This window comes from Gorilla gorilla, chromosome 4 (assembly GCF_029281585.2).
Source record: "Gorilla gorilla gorilla isolate KB3781 chromosome 4, NHGRI_mGorGor1-v2.1_pri, whole genome shotgun sequence".
In the NCBI taxonomy this organism is placed as follows: Eukaryota; Metazoa; Chordata; class Mammalia; order Primates; family Hominidae; genus Gorilla; species Gorilla gorilla.
In genome coordinates this window covers 98,805,050-98,832,108 of record NC_073228.2, presented here as the reverse complement: position 1 = coordinate 98,832,108, position 27,059 = coordinate 98,805,050, and the positions used below count along the sequence as shown (strand labels likewise).

Here is a 27,059-nt window from a genome sequence, read left to right as displayed (position 1 = left end):
CAGGGCCCCATGTACTTTCCAACAGGATTTCCCTTATTCTTGCTCTGTCATTCTATTGCTTTCTGCATCTCAGCAGCAGATCCCATACAGCTTCTAGAGTGAGCACTTTCTTCCCCCCAGCACAGTCTCTCATTCCTTTGCTTTTCCTTTCTTTGCCAGAAAGTGGCCACCTGACCAGTCTTCCTCTGAACTCTGTTTAAACAGGTGCAATACCAAGAACTGAAACCAGATCCTTCTCATAGCCCATATAAAAGAAAGAAAAACAATCTTGGCTAGCCAGCTCCCAGCACTGAGGAGACCAGCATCTGTTTGGGAAGATAAAAGAAAAAGCCCTCAGCCTCAGCAGCATTTCCTTTCTTTCTGCTTTTTATTTATTTTGCCTTTTTATCATGATCGAGAGAATTTGTAAATAGTGTACAAAGGCATATGTCTTTGAATATATACTTCTATTGTACAGACTCAACTTGATAAAGGTTTTGCTACTGCTGTGTCAAAACCTTGTTAGCTGTGGATAATAATATAACACACTGAAAGAACAAATATAAGAATGATAACACTGGAAGATATATTCTTATCTAATTACAAGTGGATTAAATACTCACCTGTGCTCTGATTAAATCTACATCAATTGTAAATGTCAATTTGATTTTAAAGTTTTTTTTAATGCGACTATTTTTTATCTGAAAAGTAATCCATTACAGTTTTCTATGTTTTATACATTTCAAAAGGGAGGGAAATTCCAAAGCCTGAATAATGGAATGGATACATTTCAATTTAACATATATTCTGGCTTTAGATCCCGACATTCACTCCTGTGCAAATTACTTAGGTATGACTTAGGCTAATTTTAAGCTAATAAGTGAAGGTACATTCACTCCCTCAAGAGAATCAATACTCAGAAGGTTACAAAGTTTTCTTTATAGAATTTCAATCATTCCATCTAAAACCTTAACATCTCTACAGGACTACATAACATAAATACTGCCAGTTTATAAACGATTGCCTATCTGAAGTTTTATACCTACCACTACTTTAATTTATACAGAGTTAGCAAATTAGCAACCCAGTAAGTACAGTTATCAAAAATACTAGGAAACTATATCCATATCGCTTTTGGTGTCAGATTGTATCTGTGCATCTAAAAATATTTTAATACTCAAGTGCTCTCAGAGAAAAAAAAAAAACCTGCTTTCTCATTACTGAAATGCTTTGTTATTAGTGTGAATTTTAATGTAGAGAATTCAGTGTGCTAAGTGATATGCCAGTGTTTCACTACATTCATTTATTAAAAAAAAAATCATTCTTCATTATGCATGAAAACCTGTTTTGTAAAATAAACTGCTTGGGGGTGGTGGTTGCCTTTATCAATGTTTCACTATTATCATAGAATCTATACTTAAAAATTGCATTCCCAAGACTCTTAAAGTAGTTTTTGTATCTCACTCCCTGGTATACTAAGGGAGCATAACTCTGGGAGCATAACTCTGGAGAAAAAATAATTTGGTTGGTTGAGAATGTCTTACTTCCCTGACTTGGTAGGGAACTACACTCAGTTGAAATTGCAGCAGACAATGCTTTGCACTACTTTACTTTATTAATAATAAACTTGGATGGGGTAAAAGTGGGGGTTATACTGGAAAAACTATAGAAAAGCTAAAAGAAATGTATATTTCACTCTAAAGGAAGATTCTTTAACAATAAATATAATCTCATTGAAGCTGATTTTTAAAGTATTTTTATTTTAGAGATAAGTTGTTAAATACTATTTCTTATAATAGAACTATTTTGATCTGTTTATATACTATGCTTGAATGTCAATTAAATTCCCTTTCTACAGAAAGGCTTTGACCTCAACATGCTTTATTTAATGTATCATGTTTAAAATGACATGCTTCTGTCTGCATACCATCACTGTTTGTTGCTAAAAACATAATGTTCCATGAACATGATGTTACTACAGAAAGTTTATTGATGAGATAACTGTTTGAAATAACTTTCAATTATACCTTATGTGAGACTTTTATGTTCTGTGCTGACAGTGTGTACTCAAATGTCTATAAGCCTGATATTCTACAACCTCAGATGTATCTAGTGGATAGTAACCATTAACAGATGACTAATTTGTTTCACTGTATCAAATTTCAGATGTTTAGTTCAATGGTAATGCTGACTACACATTCACTGCATTAAATACAAAAGAAAATAATCATTCCCATGTATAATCAGCACTCCTTTTTTTTTTTTTTTTTTTGGTGGTTCAGAGATTGATGAGGGATTGTGTGCATATTCTTAAAAATTATATGTCACTTGGAGAAAAACAGATTTGGTTTAAACAAACAAGACTTTTTTCCTGAAACTCTGACTCTTATATGAAAATACCTCTGGAGGGGTGAGCAACCAATGAAATTAACAGAGGAATAAGAACTAGCTTGAGGCACAAAAGTGATATTCAGGGAAATCTTCATTGCTTTTAGAAACTACTACATTCACAGGCTGAAAACAGAATATGTATAGTTAAGAATATGTATAGTTAAAATTTTAACTATTTCTTTCCCCTTCTCACATAGGTGCAATTCTGTCTTGAGAGCTGCCTGACTTGCCTTCATTTTGAGATCTGTGATGTAAATATTTCTTAAGAGACTGAATGTCACTCAAACATCTACTTGGACTGCTAACTATTGTAGTAGATATTGTGAACTACTAAATATATTCCTTTAGTATCTTTTAGTGAGTAAATTCACTGAGTCATTATTTATAAACTATTACTGACATTCGTTGTGATAATTCATAAGAAATGTGTATTTGTGCTTTTAAATTTTTCCCCACTTATCAAAAAGAACATAATAGTACTTCTCATTCATTCTGGTACTGTTCCAGACTCAAACTGATTGATTGACAGGTTCTGTAGGAATTCCAATTTTTGAACATTCTATATGCACTAGGATAATCTGAGCTGGGAGATTCTTAAAAGGACTCTGTGATATATTTATTGAATACCAACTGTATGACCCTGTTATAGGCAACGGTCAAACCAATGATTGTATACTAAAATCAAATCTGGAGTTGAAGTACAGTGACAGCCAAATTTAATTGATACATTTCTAAAATTATCTTTTATAAAATTTTTATTCTGCATTTAAAAGTGAAGAAAAACTCAGAAGTAAATTCTTATCTAGGGACCACAGGAGCTTTTTTTCCACTTTGATCTCATATCTAAGGTCTCCTATGCTCAAAGTAGTCTACATTTGTATTAATGTTATTCAAAGGCAGTAATTTCAGCAAATAAACTTGTTAAATGGGCCTAAATGTTTATAATGTTGACTCAGCATTAAGAACAAACAAAAAGGTATAAGGCAGTTATACCTTTTGGCTCCAGAAATACAAGTAAAGACAGCTACCATTATACTTCTTGAAAAACGTCTCAGGTATTGCTAAATTAATACTTGCTTAAATCCTTGGGCTTTAAATGAATAGCGTGATTTCACACTCTAGTGTGAGTGTGTGTACAGATGTCTATTCGTTGGTTTGATTAGGGTATCTAGAATCAGCCTTTTCTAATTGCTCAGTAAAGTATGAATTAAAACCACATAGAAAATAATGTGGTAAATTCTTTCTTACAATAGTGTCATTCCTTTCAATTATAATTCTTTTTCCTGGGATGATTGGTGTAACTCACTGAAAGAAAACAAAACATTTTTTTTTCTTTTTTTTTGGTGAAAATGTTACCCTCTGGTACCTCAGTTTCTTTTATATAGTGGCAGTTTGAATAGAGGCAGTCACGTAAGATTTACTTCAGCTGAATGGCTAAAATTTGAGAAATACTATTGAAAAATCTCATTAAAAAATAGTATGCAAATAAAAACTATCAAATGTCCAAAGCAATCATACGATGTAGAAACTAAGAGCACCATGAAAGGTTTCCTGGAACTTAATGATTCTATCTGTGCTTTTCAAAGGAGGGATCTGGGTTAAGAATCAAAAAATAAAAACAATCAAATATTGTAACTGACCTCAAATGAGTTTCAATTTATTGGGCTCTTCTTTGACAGTCTAAGCTTAAAAAAAAAAGAAAAAAACAAAAAAACCACCAAAAACCCAAACAAAAGAAGTGTTCCATTACATGCACAAGCAGTATTTTTGTAAAGACAGGTTTTTAAATTTATATGATTATCCATACCTCCAAATGTCACTGAAAAATTATTACTCCATTTTTTACAAAGTAAAATACACTGCTGTTCTGCTTTAGTCAATGAAGTGTTATTATATTAGGCAGAAAGATTTGTTTCAAGGAAAGTGGAAATGGTTTAGGTAAGTAGCCATGCCTACGTTTTTTCAGTATGCAGCAAAATTAAAATTGCAGTGCAATTATCCCCTACTACAGATTCTTCAATGTTCCTTCCAAAGAGAAAAGGAGTGGCCAACCTGAGCCAATGAGTGAACCTGAAAACTATCTTTTCTCTGGAGGAATACATTTAAGGAGATCCTGAGGCCTGGCTGAGTGGAACTCACTCCCACTTGCTAGTGGGAACTTGCTCCCACTAGTGAAGAAAGATGATAATATAGGTTCAGTTTCACTTTCTAGTCAAAGACAAGCTCAAAAGGGCTTGAGTCCATTTGAGGGATTTTATTTTGCCAGAGTTCAAACGGTGACAGGTTTGGAGGAAATGCTAAATTCATAGAAAAAGCACACCTGGCCCTCACTACTCATACTTGCCTTTTGCATTACTGGAGACACCTGAGAATAGTCAAGCATTGTTAGAGACAGCTGGACCACAGAAGAGAGATGAGGGGAAGGAAATGACAATATTTGTCCCAAGCTCAAAGAACCCTTTTTAATAAAGCTATCAGAGAACTGAAACCTTATAACTACATGCCCCACAAAACATTCTTCTTTTCTCCAGTAGTAATTATGAAAAGTCAAAATCTCTGTGTACCTTGTAACACTGCAACCATGGAAAACAATTTATCGGTGTCGAGAACTAATAAGCTCTTAGAAAAATTTTACAAAGATAGAAGTGTCTATTTGCTATTATACAAGGCGGAGTATGTAATTTTGTCATCTTTGTTTTATAATAGAGGAAGTAGTTAACAATTTCTGAGCAAAAAAACACAATGGTATACCTACCTCTTACGTTTGGCCTTAAACTCTTACAAACTTCAGTTTCCATTAACAGAGAACCTAGCAAACATAAGAGGGTCTTTGAAGCACACGAGAAGCCATCCAGAAAACACTATACATATCTGACAAAGGAGTTTTTAAACAGATTAATGTGATGTTCCATTATTTGTGTGAAATTGCTTAACATCACTTTTAAAAACATTCATTTTCAGAAGTAAGAGAAAAATATTTTTTAAAAATCAAAACATACAGAGCTTGGTAATTTAAGCAAAAGCAAAATACTCTGACTTATGGATTGGGGGTACCAAGTATTCACCATCCAATCTTGCACACTATGATGCTACGTACTTGATACATAGTACATTTAATGCATATGTACTTGATTTCCCTCCCATAACTGTGACAACAGCCCTGACCGGTAGGTAAGAAATCCTCCCCCTAAAAACAGATTGATACTATCAGGTTGTACTATAGTTACCATGTAGGTATCCAGGATATTTATACAAAATACAACTGTAAAAAGATTGTTCTGAGTTGTACTACTTAAAAGAGTACCTTTCAAGAAGCTATTTTGCCGGCCTTCACAGAAGAGGTGCAAAATAATATGCTCTGGAGAGCTGGGGTAAGACACTCTCAGAATTCTCTCAACAGAGGGTTGTTTGTATCTGCATTAATGTTGCAAATAATAAGTTATAAAGTGGATATTTTTTCAGAGTGATGACAGAAGAAAAAAATTCTTAATACAGTAGTATCCTTTCAAAGCCATTTAAGGTACAATCTTTGAATAAATGTAGCTATCATTTAATCTTACCAGTTTCTCCCTGCTTTTCTGTGTCGTATCTGAAAAATCTCACCAGAGAACAAGTAATTCTTCAGGTCCCATAAATACTAAAATCACAAAGTAAAGATATGTTATATGTTATGACTCCACATAGTATCCACATGAGCAAGTTTAATCTTTAGCAATTTAAGAGTACTACAAAAGAGTAAAGTCCCCCCAGTTCCCACTTCAACATACTTGGGGCTCCATTTTGAAGTGTCTTAAAGACTAGAGAACCATATAAGTAAAGTGGTCAGATTCACTTTGAAAAAAGGAGCACATGTATAGTGTATTTTTTGAGATCTGTGTTAGATAATACTAATTATACTTTTAATTATATCCAACTTTAAATAGTATATTAAAACTGTAATTTACCTTTTAAAAATCCAGTAGGTGCCAGTTTAAATAAGGCAACTTTAGAAAAATTTCAAGGACTGATTCTTACTTAAATCAGGAGCATTACTTTCAAAATAAATTGGTTACTGGTATTATAAACAAATATAAATCATTACAAAGAAACCTGGAGAGGTGAAAAAGATCCAAAATTTTTTCACATAAAGACAATCACTATAAGCAATTTTTTACTTACAATCTTTTTCCTTATGTAATTTAGATGATATATTTATGTTATTATTTTTTTAAAAGAGTCTTGCTATGTTGCTCAGGTTGGCCTTGAACTCCTGGGCTCAAGTGATCATTCTGCCTCAGCCTCTCAAGTAGCTGGGACTATAGGCATGTGCTACCATGTCTGGCTGAGAAGATCCTTTTTAATAACATTTAGTTTCAATTTTTAAAATATATTAGTAAATAATATTTAGGTAAAAGGTCCAACCATTTTTAATAAGTAGCTTTCAACTCTCTGAGTCCATTTCCTCCAGTAACATGTAGGAACTTAACAGTATTTTTGGGAGTGTAAAAGAACTGAAAGGACAGGAAAATAAGAAATGAGTCAAGATTTGCCTGTGAGAAAGGACTGAGTATTACTATTTGAAACAACCTTTTTCTCACAGGAAGACAAATACCACATGATCTCACTTATATATGGAAGCTAAGAGAGGTGATCTCATAGAAGTAGACAGTAGAATGCTGGTTACAAGAGGCTGGGAAGGGAAAGGGAGGGAAGACAAAGATGGGGAAAGGATGGTCTCAAGGGCTACAAAGTTAGTTAGATGAACTAAGAAGAGTAAGTGCTGGTGTTCTATTATATAGCGGGGCGACTACAGATAATAACAATGTATTATATTTCAAGATAGCTACAAAAGTGGGTCTTGAACGTTATCACCACAAAGAAATTGTAAAGGTTTAAGATAAATGACACGTTAACCACCATGATTTTATTATTATACAATGTACACATGTATTGAAGCATCACACTGTACCCTAATAAACATGTACAATTATTATGTGTCAATTGTTTTTTAAAAAACAGTGAAAAAAAAACCTAGCCTGTTTCTGATACCATTAGAACTGGAATTTTATTATTCTTTATTTTTGATTAAATTGAATTTCGATCAAAAGAACCTTCTATAAAACAATTATCTGGACCTTTGGTTTAGTTTATCGAATATTATTCAAAAATTTCAAAGACCCAGTTTATTTCTGAGATTAGTCTACATGCTTGTCTGATTTTATACCTTCATTAAGTTCCATCAATATAATAAACAGTACCTAGAAATCTTTACCCTTTGGATTCCTTTAAGCAGAATGATTCTTAACCATTTTTCCCCTCATCCCCTTGTCCAGTTTTCACCTTTACAATTCTGCTTTTAAGTTTTCCTGGAAAATTCCTTAAAACACATATTTTAATTTTACCAGATTTTACTTATTGCTCGGTAATTTTATCTCTAATGTAAAAAGGAATGAATACAAAGTAGAAAAATGCATCTTTAGGATGAAGCCAGATAACAAAGATAAATATTCCTTTAAACAAAAACAAAAAAACTATCATAAATCAAACTATTCTGGTCATTAGAAAAATTTATTAAGAGTCATGACATAAACCACTGTTGACCTAACCTTTAGGTTGAGAAGTCACTGACAACAAACTAAGTTATTTTCATCTGTCAACACTTTAAGATTAATGATTTTTCAATATTACTATTTATTTCACTTTGAGACAGAATAGAGAAGCAGTGGTAATTTTAGTTCATCTACTATCAAGATAAACGACAGTATGATAGGTATAAATTCAAACCTGGATTCCAGATTTTCAGTTCAGCGCACCTGACTTTTTGGAAGTGCTAAACCTTTTGTTTTGTTTTTTGTTTAAATTTCTACTCTTTGGTAGAATGAAATTGTATGTCCCAAACTAGTGAGCCATTCTCTATTAATGTTTAACATCCGTAATACATTAACGTTCACTTGATCCAACTCAGATACTTTGGCAAGGAAGAGGATTAGATCTACCAAATCTGGGTTCTACATCTAAAAAGATTTGGGGCCATGATACAAAAATGACTAATTTGGAAGTATATGTTTTAATTCTAATTGGAAATAACTATTTATAAATACTTGCATAAGGGCTTTTGGGGTCTATATTTGTTAAAGGCAATATGATATATTACATATATAATAATACTGCATATTTTGTTAGAAATATGGTTTAATAGTCACTTTGCTGACTTAATATTGTTGATCTTTAATTCTGCAAGTAGTTTAAAAACCCAGAACAGAGTTCATTACACTTCTGTTTTAAAAAGGGGGTGGGAGGGATCATCTCTTGAAAAACAAAAAGTATTAACATTCTAAAAAAAAAAAATCACTTATATCTAGTACTAAGGATTGTATTTCAAGCTTTTTAAAAAACATAGTTTAAGTGTATTTATAATCAAAACTACATACTTACACTAAAAAAGACATAGTAATAAATTCAAATATAAAAAGTATTAGGAACAGCTTGTACATATTTTAGATGTTCTGTAAGATAAGTACTTAAGAGGACAAACTCTTTTTAAACATCTAATAATCAATGATGTTAAAAATGTTTTATTTCCTTTGAAAAGGTCTTCTTTGAGTAGGATTTGCATTACCTTGAAAATGTATACTCAGAACCAAGTAAAACAACACTTCAACCTTTTCTAATTAATTTATAGCCTATAATATTTTCAAAATATATATAACAAATAACTACCAAAGTATATTCTCCAACTACAGTTCATTTTAACCTACAAGGTGAATTTTCTGATAACATAATTTGATTTACAAGGAATAGTTAACAATTCCATGTCTCCTGTTTTGACAACACCAGGCAGAGCTTAATTCTAATAACCCTATCACTGACCTTTCTAACTCAATCCACATTTGTCATAAAAACAATTATCATTCCTAGTTTTGCAAGTTCCACGTCAGCAGGAGGTGCAATTGGCGTGAAAGCTACGTGATAAATGCCTCAGGGAAAGAGTGCCTCATGTCACTCAAAGATGACCCCTTCCTACTGATTAAGGAGCAACAGTGACAGGCTCTCATCAAGTTCACCGCTTAACTGGAAAGGTGTATAAAGGCATAAGGATTGCACATTCTATGGATATTTTTTTCATGTGAAGGTATTCATTTAATTAACTTTCTATAGCAGCATAAACAAAAATGGCAGATATTTTCTGGAGGTTATATAAAGTATCTTAGTGTAATGCATTTGTGCTTGCTTAAAAATACTAAGACTGCAAAAGCACACCCTACACCCTATCCACTCTAAAATAAAATTGCTAAAATAATACTCATCAAAGGATTAAAGTACTGGACACTTGAATATTCACATTTATAAACTAAAACAGAACACCAATTATTACTGAAATTAATTTTTTAGCAGATGTAGAAGACAATAAAATTCACAATACTTAAGCCTTATTTACCTTCCTAGACTGTGGGCCTTTCCTCTTTTTTTGTAGTTAGCCCTTGTCAAGCACACCGCCTGGTTCAGAGTAGGTGTTCAAGAAATGCTGAATTCAAAGGAATTAATTTCACATTTGACTTTTATGAGGATAAATGTTTTTCTGGTCATCTTGGAATGAATAAAATGACAGAATATGTATATACTTGGATGATTTTATTCTGCAAAGTGAAATTAAAAATTAACAACCTAGAAAACTCTAACTTCAAAGAGATTTAAGAAACTGCCAGTAAACACTGCATGGGGAAAAGCTGAACCTTAACTGCTCAGAAATCTCCTCTCCAGCTTTATTTACACTGTAATAAGGTCTCTTACAGAAATTTTAAAAATATGATTCCATAGAACTATGATATCACATCTGGCAAAATACAGTGAAGAATAGCATTTCTCAACCTTGTCTTCAGATGCAACTTTGAAAAGTCTGCAATTGAAAATCTAGGACTAAGACTATGAATTATACTTTACTTATTGAGAATTTCTTCTTCCTATACCTCCAAGATAGATTTGGGCAATTATTCAAGGCAATTATTATTATGTTTTCTAAAATAAAGTATAAGAAGTAATTTTGGGAATGAAGCCTTTTCCTGAAAATTTAAATTCATACTCATATACTGGTATTGTTAGCCAGGGCACAGAACACAGTAATCTATGTTTGCCACGTTGGACTTCTGAAGAAGTGTAAAACTTCTTAAAGGCAGAGACCTCAATGACATCTGTTTCACACTTCATGTCATCACTGCTTGTAGAAGTTGGCAGACAGAGCAGTCAATTATGAAATATTAATGCTAATTGCAATTAAACAAATATATGTTATGAACATCTAATTTGGAAAACTACTTTGTACTAACAGTATAAAACCCTAACTCATGATGTTGATTCCTTAATTACCTTAGAATTACTACCAACTTAAACAATTACTATATTGCCTTTTGTCTAAATGATTCATTATAATCAAAAGAGGAGGTAAGAATTAGAAAGGAAATAATATTTATTAAGTGTCATATGATGTGATATGCTAACAATTCTATCATGACAAAGATACCTGGTGTGATTTCTATTTGACATGTAGGAAAGCCAAAGCTCAGAAAAGAATTTGCCTTGCAATTTAGTTATTAAGAAACTAGACAAGGATTTGAAAATGTGTATGATGTCAAAGCCTATGTTTACAAGTTTATATTAGTTTACCAAGCAAACACTATCCCAGACACCTTTACAAGTGAAGTAAAGAGGTACTCATTGGAATAAAAACATTCTTATTCATCATCTGGAGAAGCACTTTACTCTCTATAAGCATTTAAACTTTTCTTAGATAGTCTTCACTATATCACTTTTTGTCTGATACTTTGGCAGATTAATAATAAAGAGATTTGTATGATGCCAAATTTGAAGGCTAAATAGAAACTAGTATTTCCTGAGTATGTGTGGAAAAAGTACTTATTTAAAATATTTTTTCATACTGATGTAGCAGTTTTCAATTTAGATTACAAACCCAGTAATATGATACTGAGCATTTGTATCTTGTTAAAATATCTATTTCCAAAATAAAACTGAAGTGTGTTGCTTTAGCAGATTAACTGCTAAAGTCATCACTTGAATTACATAAAAGCTAAATGGAAGTGTTTATTTTCCACCTGTATCATAATGTAACTTACTCCCAGTAGTGAAGAAACTCCAATTTCAAAAGTGGTTATTATCCACACCCTTTCTTTTAGTTTTACTACAAACTGCTATTAGGAAAAACTGCAAATTAAAACATTATTACTCAGTAAATTCATACTATATATTAAGATCTTAAATAATCTCAAATCTATTACTTAGATGCCACTCAATATCTTAATATTAAACTCATAAACCTATGCAGCAGAATGTTTTCAGGTACAGAATACTGGGTTACATAGGGCAGCGACAGATACATTTTGTATATGAATTGCTAAAATAAAACAGATCAAGGAATTGAACTGTCAGACTCTGCATATTTGCTGCATTTAAAAACCAAAAGAATATTAATTATTACTGTAAATTTTAGAAATGTTTATTTTAGAAACACACAAAGCTAAAATGCATATTTCAGTCCAACAACCTAGAGAGAAGAAACAGGGAGCTACATGTTTTTGTTTAGTCTTGTTTTTTCCTCAAAATCCATCCCTAAGAGTCAGGAGCTACAAGTTTATAGGTACGCATTTGTATGAATATGCCTGCCATGATTCTAAGACCTAGAACATCTAGAATACAGGACATTACATTTTGATTTGAAAAAATATTTAAATTAATTTTACATGTACAATATAATATCACTTTCAGAACAAAAAAAATTAATGAAAGTAGAATATACTAAAATAAAATTATTTTTACTTTTGAGTCAAATTCTACACCCTGGAAAAAGTCAGAAGCCCATACTAGAGTTTTGTAGAAGTTTTTTTAAAAAATGCTTTTAAAATTTAGCAAGGCTGCAAAGTCTGTCAATAAATAAATCAAATTACTATCTGTCAGTAAGCTATGAAGTCCACAGTAAGTACCAATGCAAACTGAACAGATTTAGAAAGTCAATCCATACTTTCTAGCATCATCATGAAAACTCCATGACTGACCGACACATCATTTCCAACGTTACCATCAAGGCCTCAGTGTGTACCCCAGGACACACTTTCAAATTCTCAGGCAGTTCCTTAAGAATGTGTGGGAGTTTCTGCAATGTCTTTATATTTCCAGCATAAAGATCCAATAACCAGTCAGTATGAACACTGGTGGTTTCTTTATGACTTTTACAAGCCATAAGCAGTTCATTTAGATGAGTTAACCCTTTGGAAGCTAAAATGAACTGTGAAGATAAATCAAAAATTGAACAAAAATTTAGCAACATCCTACTAAGTAAAAAGGAGCCAAATTCAAGTTGCTGGTAATGAAAATGTTTCTCTGCTTGTGCATGAAAGTTCTCCACTGTATCTTCTATTTTTGTAATAGCAAACAGTTCTTCTTTGATTTGAGGTGAAACCACATAATCCAAGGGCAATTCTCCCTTAGCATTCCTCTGTTGTAAAAGCACTGGGCCTGTGAAAAGAAAATGCAAAATGTTGCAAGTAAAACATTTCTATTTTGGCAGCTTAACAGCTCTTTTCTCCTTTTTCCCAAAGCATCCAGTGCTTTCTTTGCAATCATATTTTGTATTAATTCATGTCGACACAATTAACTGACTATAGACGAATAAAGGTACATTAAAAAAATTCTAGTCAATTACCTAATAAGGTTTCCCCAAACGTGCATGCCTTCGTTAAATAAATAATAAATACAACTACAAATAAAAACTTTTATAAAACTTTATCAACTGTGATTTTAAAATAAGAATTTCAGTGTTCCCAGAAGAAATCTTAAAAATGTATTCATCTTATAAATTCTATACAAGAGCCTCAGGGGTATCTCAAAATATCACCAAGAGGAAAAAGTAGTGCCCCTTTCATTGCTAATAAACAATTCTAGCAGTGCAAAGACTACAAAACCTTGCACAGATAGAGAACAGTTTTCATATTACCCTTGCTTGTGTTCAATGTTTAGTACAGGTAACTGGTTCACACAAATTACATATTAATTCTTCTAGATCAAACTCAGATCTCATCCATCTATACTAGTTAAACTCATTTAACTACCTACTTAGAAAGTACTAAAGATAGAGTTTATCCACTAAGTACTAAAGGATGATGTGGAGAAGGCAAAACATAACTCAGTATTTGGTTACACAGCAAAGTATAGGAGTACTTTTGCCTTCATCAGTCAAGTCTTATAATTATTTATGCACTTGGCCATAAAAACATTACAGGGGATATAAAGATTTTAGTACTAGCAGACATAATCACAAGGTCCTACAATTATAACATAGATCATATTGTCAGAAAGAGAGAATTGATTATAACTGCTAAAATTCATAATGATGACTCTGATCAGACATATATAATAGCATAGATATAAAATGTACTTAATATAAAAGATCAACCATTGATAATATGATTAATGTATAATTTATGGAAAGAAGATAATTCTAAAACAAAATTAGGCTCCTTTTCACTGTGCCAACATCTCAAAAAAATTGTTCCAAGTTACTTCTGTTTAAAAAAAAAAAAGACAAAATTACGGACACAGGATACCAAAAGTAAACAAACGTTTTAGAGAAATAAATAAATTCTTGAAATTATTGCTCTTGAGGCTGAGTGACTCACAATGAATAGATAATGCAGTTACTTCAATATAAGTGTCAAACCACTTGACAGGTCCAAACCCAGAATATGACTAAGGCAGAAACAAGTCTGTACGATTGCCAAAGGACCTTGATAAAAACAAATACAATTAGATTTCCTCTTCTAGGATGAGAAACTCATCTCTTTACTATTCTCCACTAACGGCCCTAGAAAAATTCACATTGGTTGGTATAATGCCATACTCTACTGAAGAGCTGGACCTAATACAATAATGGCTCCTAACAAATATTGGCCTGAATGCCAGACACACGGCTGAGTAGAAAAATAAAACATTGAGGAGGTAGAACTTATGGTTTAGTAAACACAGAATACTAAAAAAAACAAGGTAGAAGAACTGAAAAACATTGACTATGAAATGATATCAGTAAAACAGACACACTAAGGCCTTTAGGGGGCAGGAGAAGACTATATATAACCAAATATCTTAAACTCCCATGCTATACAGCCTTCCTTAGATGCATATATACTAAAAAGACATCTTAAGAAAATACACTTTTTGTCTTTATGCACAATCAAATGTTTTAATTACAGGATAAGATAATGTTAAATTTAAATGTAAAATTAATACAAATAAAAACGACAAGTAATTTCTACAAATCTTTGTTTCCATTTTCTAAGCTGGTCATCAGTTTTCTTTTTTTCTTTTAAAAGCACCAATCCGTTTTGAACATTTTGTTGTAAAATTTATATTATTCAGTTTAGATATAAGAAGAATGACACTGAAATAATGTGAGGCCTTGCTGAAAGCAAAGATCAAAAATCAGCAGGAAAAACGCAGATGAATATTCAGCTCAAGTTACCTCCTTCACAAAACCCCTGCATAACAGTTATCACCATTTGAAAATCCTCCTGCTTTAACTTAATTGGCTGCAAAATGTGAATGACGAAAAATATTCTAGGATATCATTTTTTTACAGTCTGTACAGAAATGACTCATTAAAAATAAGATTGAGTTTGTAGTTACATACAGGAAATGAAAAAATCCAGGTAATCACAATTGAACATTTATATCCATTTATCAATAAGCTTTCAGAAATGACTGGCTCACAAAGACATTACACACCTGAAGGAAAAAGATAAATATTTAAAACCAGCAAACTCAATTCAAAAACAGACTCTCATACACGAACCTAAATAGGCTTAATAATATATACATAAACAAATATACATTATGAAAAGGCTTTTATCTCTACTAATAAAAGGTGCTTACGTTTTAGGAGACTTTTTATCCTTACTTTTTCATTAATATGAAATAAAGGCATCTTTCCTTACAGATTTTAAACATAAAATGCTATCTACCTCTGCAGGATTCATCAAAAAACTGGATAATTTATCAAAACCCATTTAGCATAAACACACTCACCCCCATGCTGTAGTAGCAGCTTGCCAATTTCTACATGTCCGTTTGACAGTGCATCATGCAAAGGAGTCACCCCGTCCACTTGAGTGAGCAGATCTACCTCTGGACAACGTTGCAAAATTTCCTGGACACACACTGTGTTGCCATAGTTACAGGCTTCATGCAAAGGCGTCCAGCCAGCATTGTCTAAATTAGAAATCAAGGCAAGTTTTAAAACAGCAGAAGTAGGACTTTTGGTAGAAAAGTACTGATGTTCTACTTTTCTCATCAGTGTGACTTTCTAGGTGCTTCATATACAAAAAGAATGCTGTGATAAAAATGTCTAGGGTGTAATCATATTTCTACCTTAAAAAATTAAAATAAAAACAGTTTTAAAATATTAATGTTGGGTATTATCAAAATATGGACACCAAAAAATGTTTTTATACCATTAGTTATAAATCAATATATGAGAAATTTCTTGGCTTTGCTAAGAAATTTTTCTTATAGTTTTAAGATACCTTAGGTAAATTTACTTAAATAATTTTTCTTAATGTGATATAAAACTGTTTAATATCACAAATATTAAGACATTGGACTAGACCACAAAGATTTAAAACTTACCTTTAACATTGATGTCTATTCCTGGCAAAGAGAGAAGAAGAATCAATTTCTCCACTTGGTTATTTATGCAAGCTCTATGCAGGGCTGTTTCTCCTGCCATAAAAAATTAATAGATTATTCCAGAGAAGACAAGATATCAACTAAAGAAAATAATCAAAGGGCATGAACTAGGAGATCTGGCCCCATGCCAGAAAATTATTTATTGAATTCTTCTTTTGACTGGTTTAAACATCTCCCGCATTAAAAAAGGCGGGGGTGGGGGGTGGGAAGGGGAAGGACCCCCACCAATCCATAGTGCTTCTGTTCTATCAGCAATTCAGCAATGAAATTCTACTGCAAAAGGTTTAATACAGGCATTGTCTCCCCTAGTTCAAGGTTTAAAGCTTCAATCCTGCTATAAAACCCCCAAATGATCAGAGAACACCAAAAATACTGGGTTTTGCAGCAATAAAAGTTTAGAGTGCAATTGCCCTCTCTTAAATTTATTCATGAACCTACGTTAAATGTATGGCTCTTTTTTATACAGCATTTATAGCTTAATTCAAATGAATGTTTCTGGCTAAGCATGAGTGCCTCTACACACTCAAGTATAATTCAGAACTTCAAATCCATTAACAGATGGTTTGCTGCTTCTCAATAGGCTGTCTGGCTTGGCTACAACAGCAGAGAGAGGGAGAAATGGAGGAATCTTAATATAAACACACCACACACACACACACACACACACACGCGCGGATGTAAAAAAAAAAAAAAAATCCCTAGTACCATTTAAAGCTGAACAAGAGTAACAAATAGAAATGACAAGGTTTTTTCTAGGAGAGACTCAATTAATGCCTTCTGGCTAAAATTGTCTATTATCCATCACTGTTATAACCAAGATTAATAAGATATAAGTGATTATTTAAGGGGAATTTTAAAAAAATTACTATAAATGACTGCTTAGGAAACAAAATGAAATACTGAATCTAATTTGTTCTTGCTATAAAATACTAAGTAGCACATTTTTACAGTGTTCAGTTTTACAGATTATCTCTGGACTTCTACAAAAACATTTTTTTACATGCATAAAAAGCTTTTGAAGTTTTTCTCTACTATATCTCAATTCTCTTCCTCTCTCCCAGTTCCTTCTGCTGTTCTGCCTAAAATCATTCATATTCATTTTACTTTCTGAAACAATAAAACAAAGAAAAAGAACGCTGATTTGTGAAATTAATATCTGAGTTCTCATCTAATATAATTTTCAGATTCCAAGTCAAATGGACAGTTATTTTGAATCTGTAATATGCAATTATGAACTTATATCACATTGAAATGTAAGTGCTTCACTGTCACTATTTCCATGGGTGTCATAATGTTAATATTTGTATTAAAAACAAGATATAACTCATAAACAACAACAACAAAAAAGACTCAGCAATTTACTTCGGCCAGGTATAGACTTCTGGAAGATCCATTTGCAAGTTAAGAGGTGGCTAAGTAAAAGAGGTGCGAAAGTGAATTATTATGCTATTCTTGTTATTTCATCCTTTAGGTACTTAGGTTCCAGTATAGTTAGAACCAAAAGCCAAACACATTTCATAGTCTGGGCTCAATGCCTGGAAGAAAAGAGCCCATATGCTTAACACAGCTATGTAACATAGCCTACTCTTCATTCTTTGTTCACAAAATGTCTAGGACTGAAAGAGATGAAGACTGAATTATACTTTCAAATCAGAAGACACTGATCCTAAGCAGCACAGGTTGAGATGGAATAGAAAAGTAAGGCGGGCAAGTCTGGAATGAGCTCAATGAATGCTACACTGTGTTTCATATCTGTAATGGCAGGGAGAGGAAAAAAAGGAAAGAATACTCTATTATACTGGTTATTAAACAGTCACTTTCTTTGCATAAATGACAGTTCAAGAAAATAATATGTTATCCAAGAAGGTACTTTCTGGACCTAGTCCAATATTTAAGTTCAAGTATTCATCAGGGCAAATGTGTGAAACCTGCAAGTACTGACTATAACCATGAAAAGTTCTTAGCATAAATTAATTTAGATACTTGGAATACCTTTTAGATTAGTCTTGTGAAAATTCATCTTTTTAACTACAGAGGGGCAATTCTCCTTGGAACATGACAATTCTCCTTCTGACTTCTTTTTTAATTTTTTTAATGATGAGGAACATTTAGCAAGGTTCAGGTCTCTGAAAGGAAAAGTAAGAAATAATGAAAGCTTGTTTTTCAGCAAGGCGTGCCAGCATACATTAGATGGTATTTTTTAAAAGTCTAGCCCCCTTTTAATTTAAACTCCCTTACTCATTCAATCTTTACTGCTTTCTAATTTTAAAATTTATTTCAACTGTGTAGAAACAAACTTCAGTATACTAATTTTCTTTTATTAGTCTTACTCCCCCAACTGCTCACTAAATTTATAAATACAGAATGTCAAATAAAGAGAAAAAGACCAGTTAAACCATATTTGGCAGAGAGAATAAAGCAGAAAGCTAAGATCAAGCAGGCCTCTGCTCCCCATTCTTACTTTCATATTCTGATTCTATTCTCTTCTTCCTCTCATGGAAGCTTTCAGGCTTTCTGAGTTTTATACAACATACACTTTTGTACACCTTATACTTTTAGAGGAGGTTTCTCATTTTGGGGAAACTACTATAATGATACAGGATATCTCATATGACCATGCATTCTGAAATCCCATCTATATTATGGCAAAGTAGTCATTCAGATCATAGGGCAAAAATTGTGTGGAACTGTATTTCATCAATAATTCATCAATAATTTGATGAGCAGTTTTATTTCTTTTGGGAAGCACTTAGAAAGCATGTACCTTGAATTACAGAAACAGAAAATGTCGATCAAATAGATCTAAAATTGAGTTTTGATCTAATCAGTATAATCCAGACAGTATCACAGATAACCATTAAGTTCAAGAAATGCATCAGAAAAAGAGCTGTACTCCAAAACAAAGCACAGCTGGGATATCAGCATCACTTACGGTAACTCTGGCAGCCCTTCGACTTGTTTTTGTTTAGTACCATTCAGCATTAGTAAGGCTCTCTGAGAGTCAAAACAAGGCCGCTGTCCTATTTTCTTTGATACCTGAATCTTTCCAGACCCAAGCACACCAGTTTTCCCCAAGGCTGGTAAATAGGAATATACCTGTTGAAAAATAATATTGCATTATTTTCTCAACTACAAAAACAGCAGTAAAGAGAAATTATTTGATTCATTTCACTATTACATTTGGTTATATTTTCTTGGTTGCATCACTATGGTTGCCACTCTATCTTGGTTGAACATAATAAAATATTAAAACTAGCTTTGTGTCAAAGTCAATACCATGTGAACAAGCAGAAAAACACCTTCTTAAAAATAATTATTTTTTTCTAATTCAATTTTGATCCTCATTTAGGAAAGCTCTTTTGATTAGTCTTATGCCCAACAGGTATGATTCATTTGCATATTTTATATGTATGATTTACATACAACTGGTATTTTGTAATTTCCATTCTGATAATGCCTTGAACAGAAAACAAGTCTTTCTTCAACAGAAAACAAAATAAGGAATAAAAACATCCTTAAAGGATTGTTGCAAAACAGAATTTGACTAATATCTAAAGATAGATATTAATATCTAAATATCTAAATTAATAGTACCTAATTATTAATATTAATAATAATTAATAATTATTATTAATATTAATATCTAAAGATAGCCAAAATAAAACTGGAAAACTTTAAATCAAATGTAGCTTATATGCATAATATTTTGCTTTTTAAATACCATTTAGAATTTTGTTGGATCTAGTTCTTTCCAAAATAATAACCTATGTAGGAATTTTATTAGGAAACAAGGATTTTTTACTTTTCTATGATCAACCCTTGGCTACACTCAAAAGTAATTAAAATTTCTTTTTCCTTTCCTTTCTTTTCTTTCTTTTTTGTTGTTGTTGTTGTTGTCGAGACAGGGTCTTAGTGTGCCACCTAGGCTAGAGTACAGTGGTTATCACAGGTCACTGCTGCCTCAACCTCCTGGGATTAAGGATCCTCCCACCTCAGCCTCCCGAGTAGCTGGGACCACAGGCATGTGCCACCATGCCCAGCTAATTTAACTTTTTTTTAGAGACAGAGTCTTGCTATGTTGCCCAGGCTGGTCTCGAACTCCTGGGCTCAAGGGATCCTCCTGCCTCAGCTTCCAAAAGTGTTAGAATTATAGGCAGGAGCCATCATGCTCGGCCTTAAAATTTCTATTTGGTGATTACCTTCCCCCCACTGCCCCTGGAGAAGGGGTCTCACTATGTTGTCCAGGATGGAATGCAGTGGCTATGCACAAGTGCAACCATAATGCACTACAGCTTCAAATTCTGGGGATTAAGCAATCCTCCCGCCTCAGTCTCCTGAGTAGGTGGAACTACAGGCACTCACCTACAGGCACTCAGCACGGCCGCTGGCTTTCATTACTCTATTTAGAGACAGAAATATACTAGCTTTTATACAGAATTGAAATATTTATGAATTAATATATTCTGCCTACTTACTTGAAATAACTAAGAATTTTTTAAAATTGAGTTTGTGGGCCAGGCATGGTGGCTCACGCCTGTAATCCCAGCACTTTGGGAGGCCGAGGCAGGCAGATCACGAGGTCAGGAGATCGAGACCCCGTCTCTACTAAAAATACAAAAAAATTAGCTGGGTATGGTGGTGGGCGCCTGTAGCCCAGCTACTCGGGAGGCTGAGGCAGGAGAATGCCATGAACCCAGGAGGCAGAGCTTACAGTGAGCCGCGACTGCGCCACTGCACTCCAGCCTGGGAGACAGAGCAAGCCTCCATCTCAAAATAAATAAATAAATAAATAAAATTGAGTTTGTGAACTCACTTCTTGAAAACGTGAAGAACCAGAATAGAGAGGTACTTACCATTTTCTGAAGAGAGAGTGGCTCAGAAGAAACACTGCCAGAGCTCTGTAGACACAACTTTTTAAAGACTGCCTCTGCAACAAACATTTGAAGCCAGGAGGAGGAAAAGGAGCAAATGAAAATCTCTAATTCCTGTGAAGAAAAGTCTGGAGAACATAAGGTAAGTCAATATAGTTATTGCTGTATCCTATACAATTTTTTCCATAGGCTATTTCCTTAGTGAAGTTTATTCTGTCAAATGAGAGCTCTTACACCTATAAGATTCATCCACATGATTTTAATCCACAAAAAATAGGTCATATCACTATTCCTTGACTTTTAAGAGAAAATATTTAATGGCACATGTTCTCACACTTGAAAAAAACAATCATTAGGTTTGATTATTTCAGATACAAGTCTTGAAATTACATATATACAGATTAGGTAATATATGAATATATAGAGGGGATTTTATTTATCACTATACTTTCCAACTACTATTAAAGATCTCTTCCCACAATAGGGATGCTTCTTTGGAAAACCAGTAATTAGTTTTTAAATGAACATACAAGTATTTAATTTGCAATGATCAGTACTGAGTCGACAGGAAGAAAGTAGACTGCTTCCTATGACAACACCCATGAATCTTATCACTGCAGAAAAGGAGGAAAGGCACAAGGTAAAGAAGAAAAACATGAAACAAGAAGAAAGGCACAAGGTAAAGAAGAAAAACAAGAAAGGCACAAGGTAAACAAGAAAAACATGAAATGAGCATGTATAAAGAAAAACATGAAACAGGAGCATGTATAAAGAAGAAAAACATGAAACGAGCATGTATAACGACTTCCTCAGAAGTTTGCACCCACTCTACTACGGGGGATCGTGGATAAATTTTTTTTTTTTTTTGAGACGGAGTCTCGCTCTGTTGCCAGGCTGGAGTGCAGTGGTGCGATCTCGGCTCACTGCAACCTCCGCCTCCCAGGTTCAAGCGATTCTCCTGCCTCAGCCTCCCAAGTAGCTGGGACTACAGGTGCGTGCCAGATGGTGGATAATTTTAAATGATGAAACAAAAAACAAGAAAACACCAAGAGCCTCAAATATCTTCTACAAAACCTCAAGAACTTCAATAAGAAGAAAATGCATAAATATACCCATGAATTGAAAGTGATAAAGGAGTGACTACTTCCCATGTGATCTATTTAATATTATAAACTATTAATATTCTCTATGTAACATAATGAAAATGCAACAAAATGATAATGAAAGAATAAATAAGACCAACCAAGAGGATATCAAAAAAGCTAAAATTACAAACAATATAAAAAAGCTGTGATATTATACAATAAGGCAGATTATAAATACTGGAAGGATAAAGAATAAGTCAATACAGTTAGCAAAGTAAACATAATAAACAGCAGAAGAGAAGAATTAAAATTATAAGCATTAAGTTAAAATATTGTTTTAAAATCAGACAATGATAAACTTAATAGCAGTATAAGGCATAAAAGCTGGCCTCTCTATTCAGGGGTGGAATTCTTTCAGGGTGAAGAGAATGCAGACACCCAGTCAATGTCCTGCTCCGATGCCTTCATAAAAGGCTGGGGCTCTAGTGTCTTGTAGTCCTTGACCCTTGACTCTGATTTTCAATAGTGGATGGGAGAAGTAAAAGAGGATTTGCTCTCAGGTAACATTTGGTAATTACTGGTTGCCACATTGGGGAAAGGGATGCTATTGGCATCTAGTGGGCAAAGGCCCAGGACGCTGCAATACACAGGACAGCCCCAACAACAAATAATTATCCAGCCCAAAACATAACCAGTATACAGGCTGAGAAACTTGCCTTGACTAAAGAGATCTGATGCCCTTCCCTTGCCTTGTGGCAGCTTGTCATAAGGAGTGTTTAAACCTTTGGGCAAATGGCTTCAGGTCAGATGTTAACCAGATACAACTAACCCCAAACAGATACATTATCACTGAATTTAGATAATCCCTTCCAATATGGCCTCTACAGAGATACATTTTTTTTTTTTTTTTGAGACAGAGTCTTGCTCTATTGCCCAGGCTGGAGTGCAGCGGTGCGATCTCGGCTCACTGCAACCTCTGCCTCCCGGGTTCACACCATTCTCCTGGCTCAGCTTCCCGAGTAGCTGGGACTACAGGTGCTCGCCACCACGCCCAGCTAATTTTTTGTATTTTTAGTAGAGACAGGGTTTCACCGTGTTAGCCAGGATGGTCTCGATCTCCTGACCTTGTGATCTGCCCGCCTTGGCCTCCCAAAGTGCTGGGATTACAGGGGTGACCCACCGCACCTGGCCAAGATACAATTTTTATGAGTTGGAAAGGAGAAAAGAATTACTTACAACCCGTTCTCTTGCTACTACTGAGGCTCTGTTAATATTATCTAAAAATGTACAAGCAGTAAACTGAAGGATAAGAATCAAAAGATAATTTGAACATTTAATCTCTAATTATATACATTAAAAAGCCTATCTATCATCACAGAGTGTACTGCAACCAATTGATCTCTTAACATAAGAACTCTAGACAGAGGCAAAAGCAAAGCAGAAATAACTTGTAGAGTTCAAAAGAGTTGATCTCACATTGAAATTTACAAATGGAGTTATTTATCTAATAAGGATCACATCTGGTAGGCTTACAGAAATAAGGAATACAAAGTATTAATATGACAGGTCGACATATTACCAGGTCACAAAGTCAAGGGGAATAAAAAATAATAGATGAACAAGAGAACACAAGAAAATTAGCCCGTGGACTGTAAGAACTTTAAGGAAAGGGTCATACTTGTAGTCCTTACAGTATATAGGTCATTAATCTGTACAGAGTAAACATTTAGTATTTGACAGATGAATGAATGAACAGTTATCAAATACCAATAACTAATAACAGAAAGCCAAGCTGGGACAATCTTTTTAAATCAAGTTAATGAGATCATGCCATTCTCTTGTTTCAATAGCTTCTAACTCCTTAACAAGGCTTACAAATTCCTACACAAACTCCCTTAACCCTTGTTTGGCCTTATTCTGGCCTCTCTTCCCATCAGCCAGGCCCCAGAAGGTCTCAAACAGGCCTTCTTTTCCTATTCAGAAATGTTACCTTCTGACTAAAACAATCTGAGCTGTCAAACTTCTACTTACTCTTCATGTTCTGCATTCCATCGTCATACAGTATAAAAGTAAGTTCGCCAATCTCAACACCTAGTTTTTCCTGTTCAGAGCACTTATTTTAAATGACATATTTAAATTAACTTAATTACCATTTATCTCTCTTAAAGTTCCAAAAATAAAAATAAAATTAAAAAACCACAAGGACCATGTTTTGTTTCCTTCTTCCACTGTATAGAAAACTGTTTAGCTCAACACCTGGTAGAATGCCAATAAAATTTTGCTGAATAAATGAAGAGAACAGAAACATTTTGGCTTAGAGTTAGTAATGATACATAAACATTTATATTTAGGAAAAAGGTCTGAAGCATGGAAAGAAATTAAGGGATAACAAAGCAAAAGTGAATAAAGGTTGGAAAAAGTATTTATCAGGCAATAATGATGTAATCTGAGAAAGGCAAAGGAAATTTATTAAAGTTCTCCAAAGATATGAAAAAAAAACTATAGTAAACTTTGATGACGTCTTCTTTCCCACTGAAACAACTGGAGAAGAAATACGTTTAAGTCAGGATTGGCAAACTATGGTGTGCTGCCTGTTTTTACGAATAAAGTTTTACTGGAACACAGCCATGCTGTCTGTTTATGTATTGTGTATGGCTGCTTTCTTACTACAACTGCAAAGTTGAGTGGCAGGGAGAGACTGTAGGGCCTAAAAAGCCAGTAATATTTACTGTCTGGTACTTAACATTGAACAAATTTTGTGAATCTGTAGTTTAAGCCACTACATGAGGAATTTCAATTAGGCATAAAAAAGAAATTTCAGATAATTTGAGCTTAAAATACAGAAAAGAAAATTTCTGTCCAAAGTGTTTAGAAACAACATAGAGTGGCATCTATTAGGAACTGATGAACATGAGATCTGATGGAAAAAATTTTATTTATCTTCTAAAATATCTGTTGCCTTAATTCTTGACAAAACAATTATAAACTAAAAATTATACTAAACTGAAATGAATTTGATAGATGTGAATCTCAGTTGTGTCACAGTATGAATTTTGCACTTCTGAACTAGGAAATATTAGAACATCAAGTTTACCATAATTGAGAAAGATGGACCGATATCTTCAACTGGAAGTTATATAACAGTGAAATTATAACATCTTTACTAATGACTTGGGAAAAGCAAAAGATAGTAACTGAGTAGAAGAATAATGCAAAATAAATGATTTTTTTTAAAAGAAAGGAATATCCGCAAAGAAAAGAAATGAGGGAAAAAAAAGAGGTGGCAGACAATGAATTTCAAAATTCTTCATCAAAATATGAACAAAATGGACATTATTACAACACCCCAGAATTTTGATTCTGTGTGTGACTAACATGAGCTTAAACTCAACCTTAGTGTTACTGTTATAATCCTGTTGAAGGATTATTTTGCTCCCAAAGATCTATTAATATATTTGATCACTAACATTCAAAACTTTAGATGAGATTTAAATTGTCACTATTGAAAAGTGTTTTTAATCCTTTTTCTTTACCTTTCTCCAAATGTATATGTGTGCACATGCGTGCATGCACACACACGCACAGTTGGTTGCTTAGCCTTCAAATTTGGTTATAGCTAGGCAATTTAAGTTTTAAACATTATTTTTTGTTGTTGAGAAGAGTCTCACTCTGTCCCCCAGGCTGGAGGCTACTGGTTTATGATAAAATGTTCACTGGATTTCTGTCTCTTGACAAAGGTTAAACATCAACCTGCACTAACAGAAAAGAAAAAACTAGACATGGATGAAATTGGAAATCATCATTCTCAGTAAACTATCGCAAGAACAAAAAACAAGACACCACATATTCTCACTCATAGGTGGGAACTGAACAGTGAGAACACATGGACACAGGAAGGGGAACATCACACTCTGGGGACTGTTGTGGGGTGGGGGGAGGGGGGAGGGATAGCATTAGGAGATATACCTAATGCTAAATGACGAGTTTATGGGTGCAGCGCACCAGCATGGCACATGTATACATATGTAACTAACCTGCACATTGTGCACATGTACCCTAAAACTTAAAGTATAATAGTAATAAATAAAAAATAAAAAATAAAAAAAATAGAAAAATATTAATTTGAACCATTTTTAGAAATACATGTTTAAAACTTTTGGCTGGGTGCAGTGGTTCACACCTGTAATCCCAGCACCTGGGAAGCCAAGGTGGGCAGATCACCTGAGGTCTGGAGTTTGAGACCAGCCTTGCAAACATGGTGAAACCCCCATCTCTACTAAAAATACAAAAAGTTAGCCAGGCTTGGCGGCATACACCTATAACCCCAGCTACTTGGGAGGCTGAGGCACAAGAATCGCTTGAACTGGGGAGGCAGAGATCGCAGTGAGCCGAGATCATGCCACTGCACTCCAGCCTGGGGGACAGAGTAAGACTCTGTCTCAAAAAAAAGACAAAAGAAATAATGTTTAAAACTTTTAAACTGCCTAGCTATAACCGAATTTGAAGCCTAAGCAACCAACTGCGTGTGTGTGCACATGCACATGTGTACATTTTGAGAAAGGTAAAGAAAAAGGCTTAAAAGTAGTTTTCAATAGTGACAATTTAAGTCTCATCGAAAGTTTTGAATGTTAGTGATCAAATATATTAATAGATCTTTGGGAGCAAAATAATCTGTGACAGGATCATAATAGTAACACTAAGGTTCAGTTTAAGTTCATGTTACTCACAGAATCAAAGTTCTAGGTTTTACACTTGTCATGTGAAAACTGAAAATAACACTAGATAACAATGTCCCGCTTTAAAGCGAAGGGAAATTCAGAATATTAGTGAAGAAAGCATTGAAGCAAATGTGTAACAGGTAGTAGAATCCTTTTAATACAACCCTTATTATTTCATGCATTTGGCTAAACTATAAAATAAATTGTAATTCCTTAAGGGCAATTACTATGTATTGGAAACAAGACATCTAACTATCCTGATAATCTCTAAAGCCACTGCTAATCCTCTA

The 27,059-nt window shown here is 33.7% G+C and overlaps 2 protein-coding genes across 15 annotated transcripts in view; one reads left to right on the top strand and one right to left on the bottom strand.

Moving 5' to 3' along the window:
• MCTP1 (multiple C2 and transmembrane domain containing 1) overlaps positions 1–4,009 on the top strand; it is a 606,796-nt gene extending 602,787 nt beyond the window's left edge. For 11 of the 13 annotated variants that reach the window (XM_031011415.3, XM_031011414.3, XM_031011413.3 and 8 more), the window contains one exon: positions 205–4,009. In XM_031011415.3, the coding sequence (XP_030867275.2) occupies positions 205–276 (72 nt within the window). In that variant the 3' untranslated portion in view covers positions 277–4,009. The remainder of the gene's footprint in view (positions 1–204) is intronic. The other 2 variants (XM_055387152.2, XM_055387156.1) reach the window with 1 other exon arrangement.
• A 7,832-nt stretch (positions 4,010–11,841) lies between these two features.
• Positions 11,842–27,059, bottom strand: part of SLF1 (SMC5-SMC6 complex localization factor 1) — a 77,984-nt gene continuing 62,766 nt past the window's right edge. For both annotated transcript variants that reach the window (XM_055387136.2, XM_031011412.3), the window contains exons 16-21: positions 20,949–21,094; positions 19,028–19,191; positions 18,088–18,221; positions 16,036–16,128; positions 15,436–15,618; positions 11,842–12,873 (exon numbers count right to left, since the gene is read on the bottom strand). In XM_055387136.2, coding sequence (XP_055243111.2) covers positions 12,392–12,873; positions 15,436–15,618; positions 16,036–16,128; positions 18,088–18,221; positions 19,028–19,191; positions 20,949–21,094 — 1,202 coding nt within the window. In that variant the 3' untranslated portion in view covers positions 11,842–12,391. The remainder of the gene's footprint in view (positions 12,874–15,435; positions 15,619–16,035; positions 16,129–18,087; positions 18,222–19,027; positions 19,192–20,948; positions 21,095–27,059) is intronic.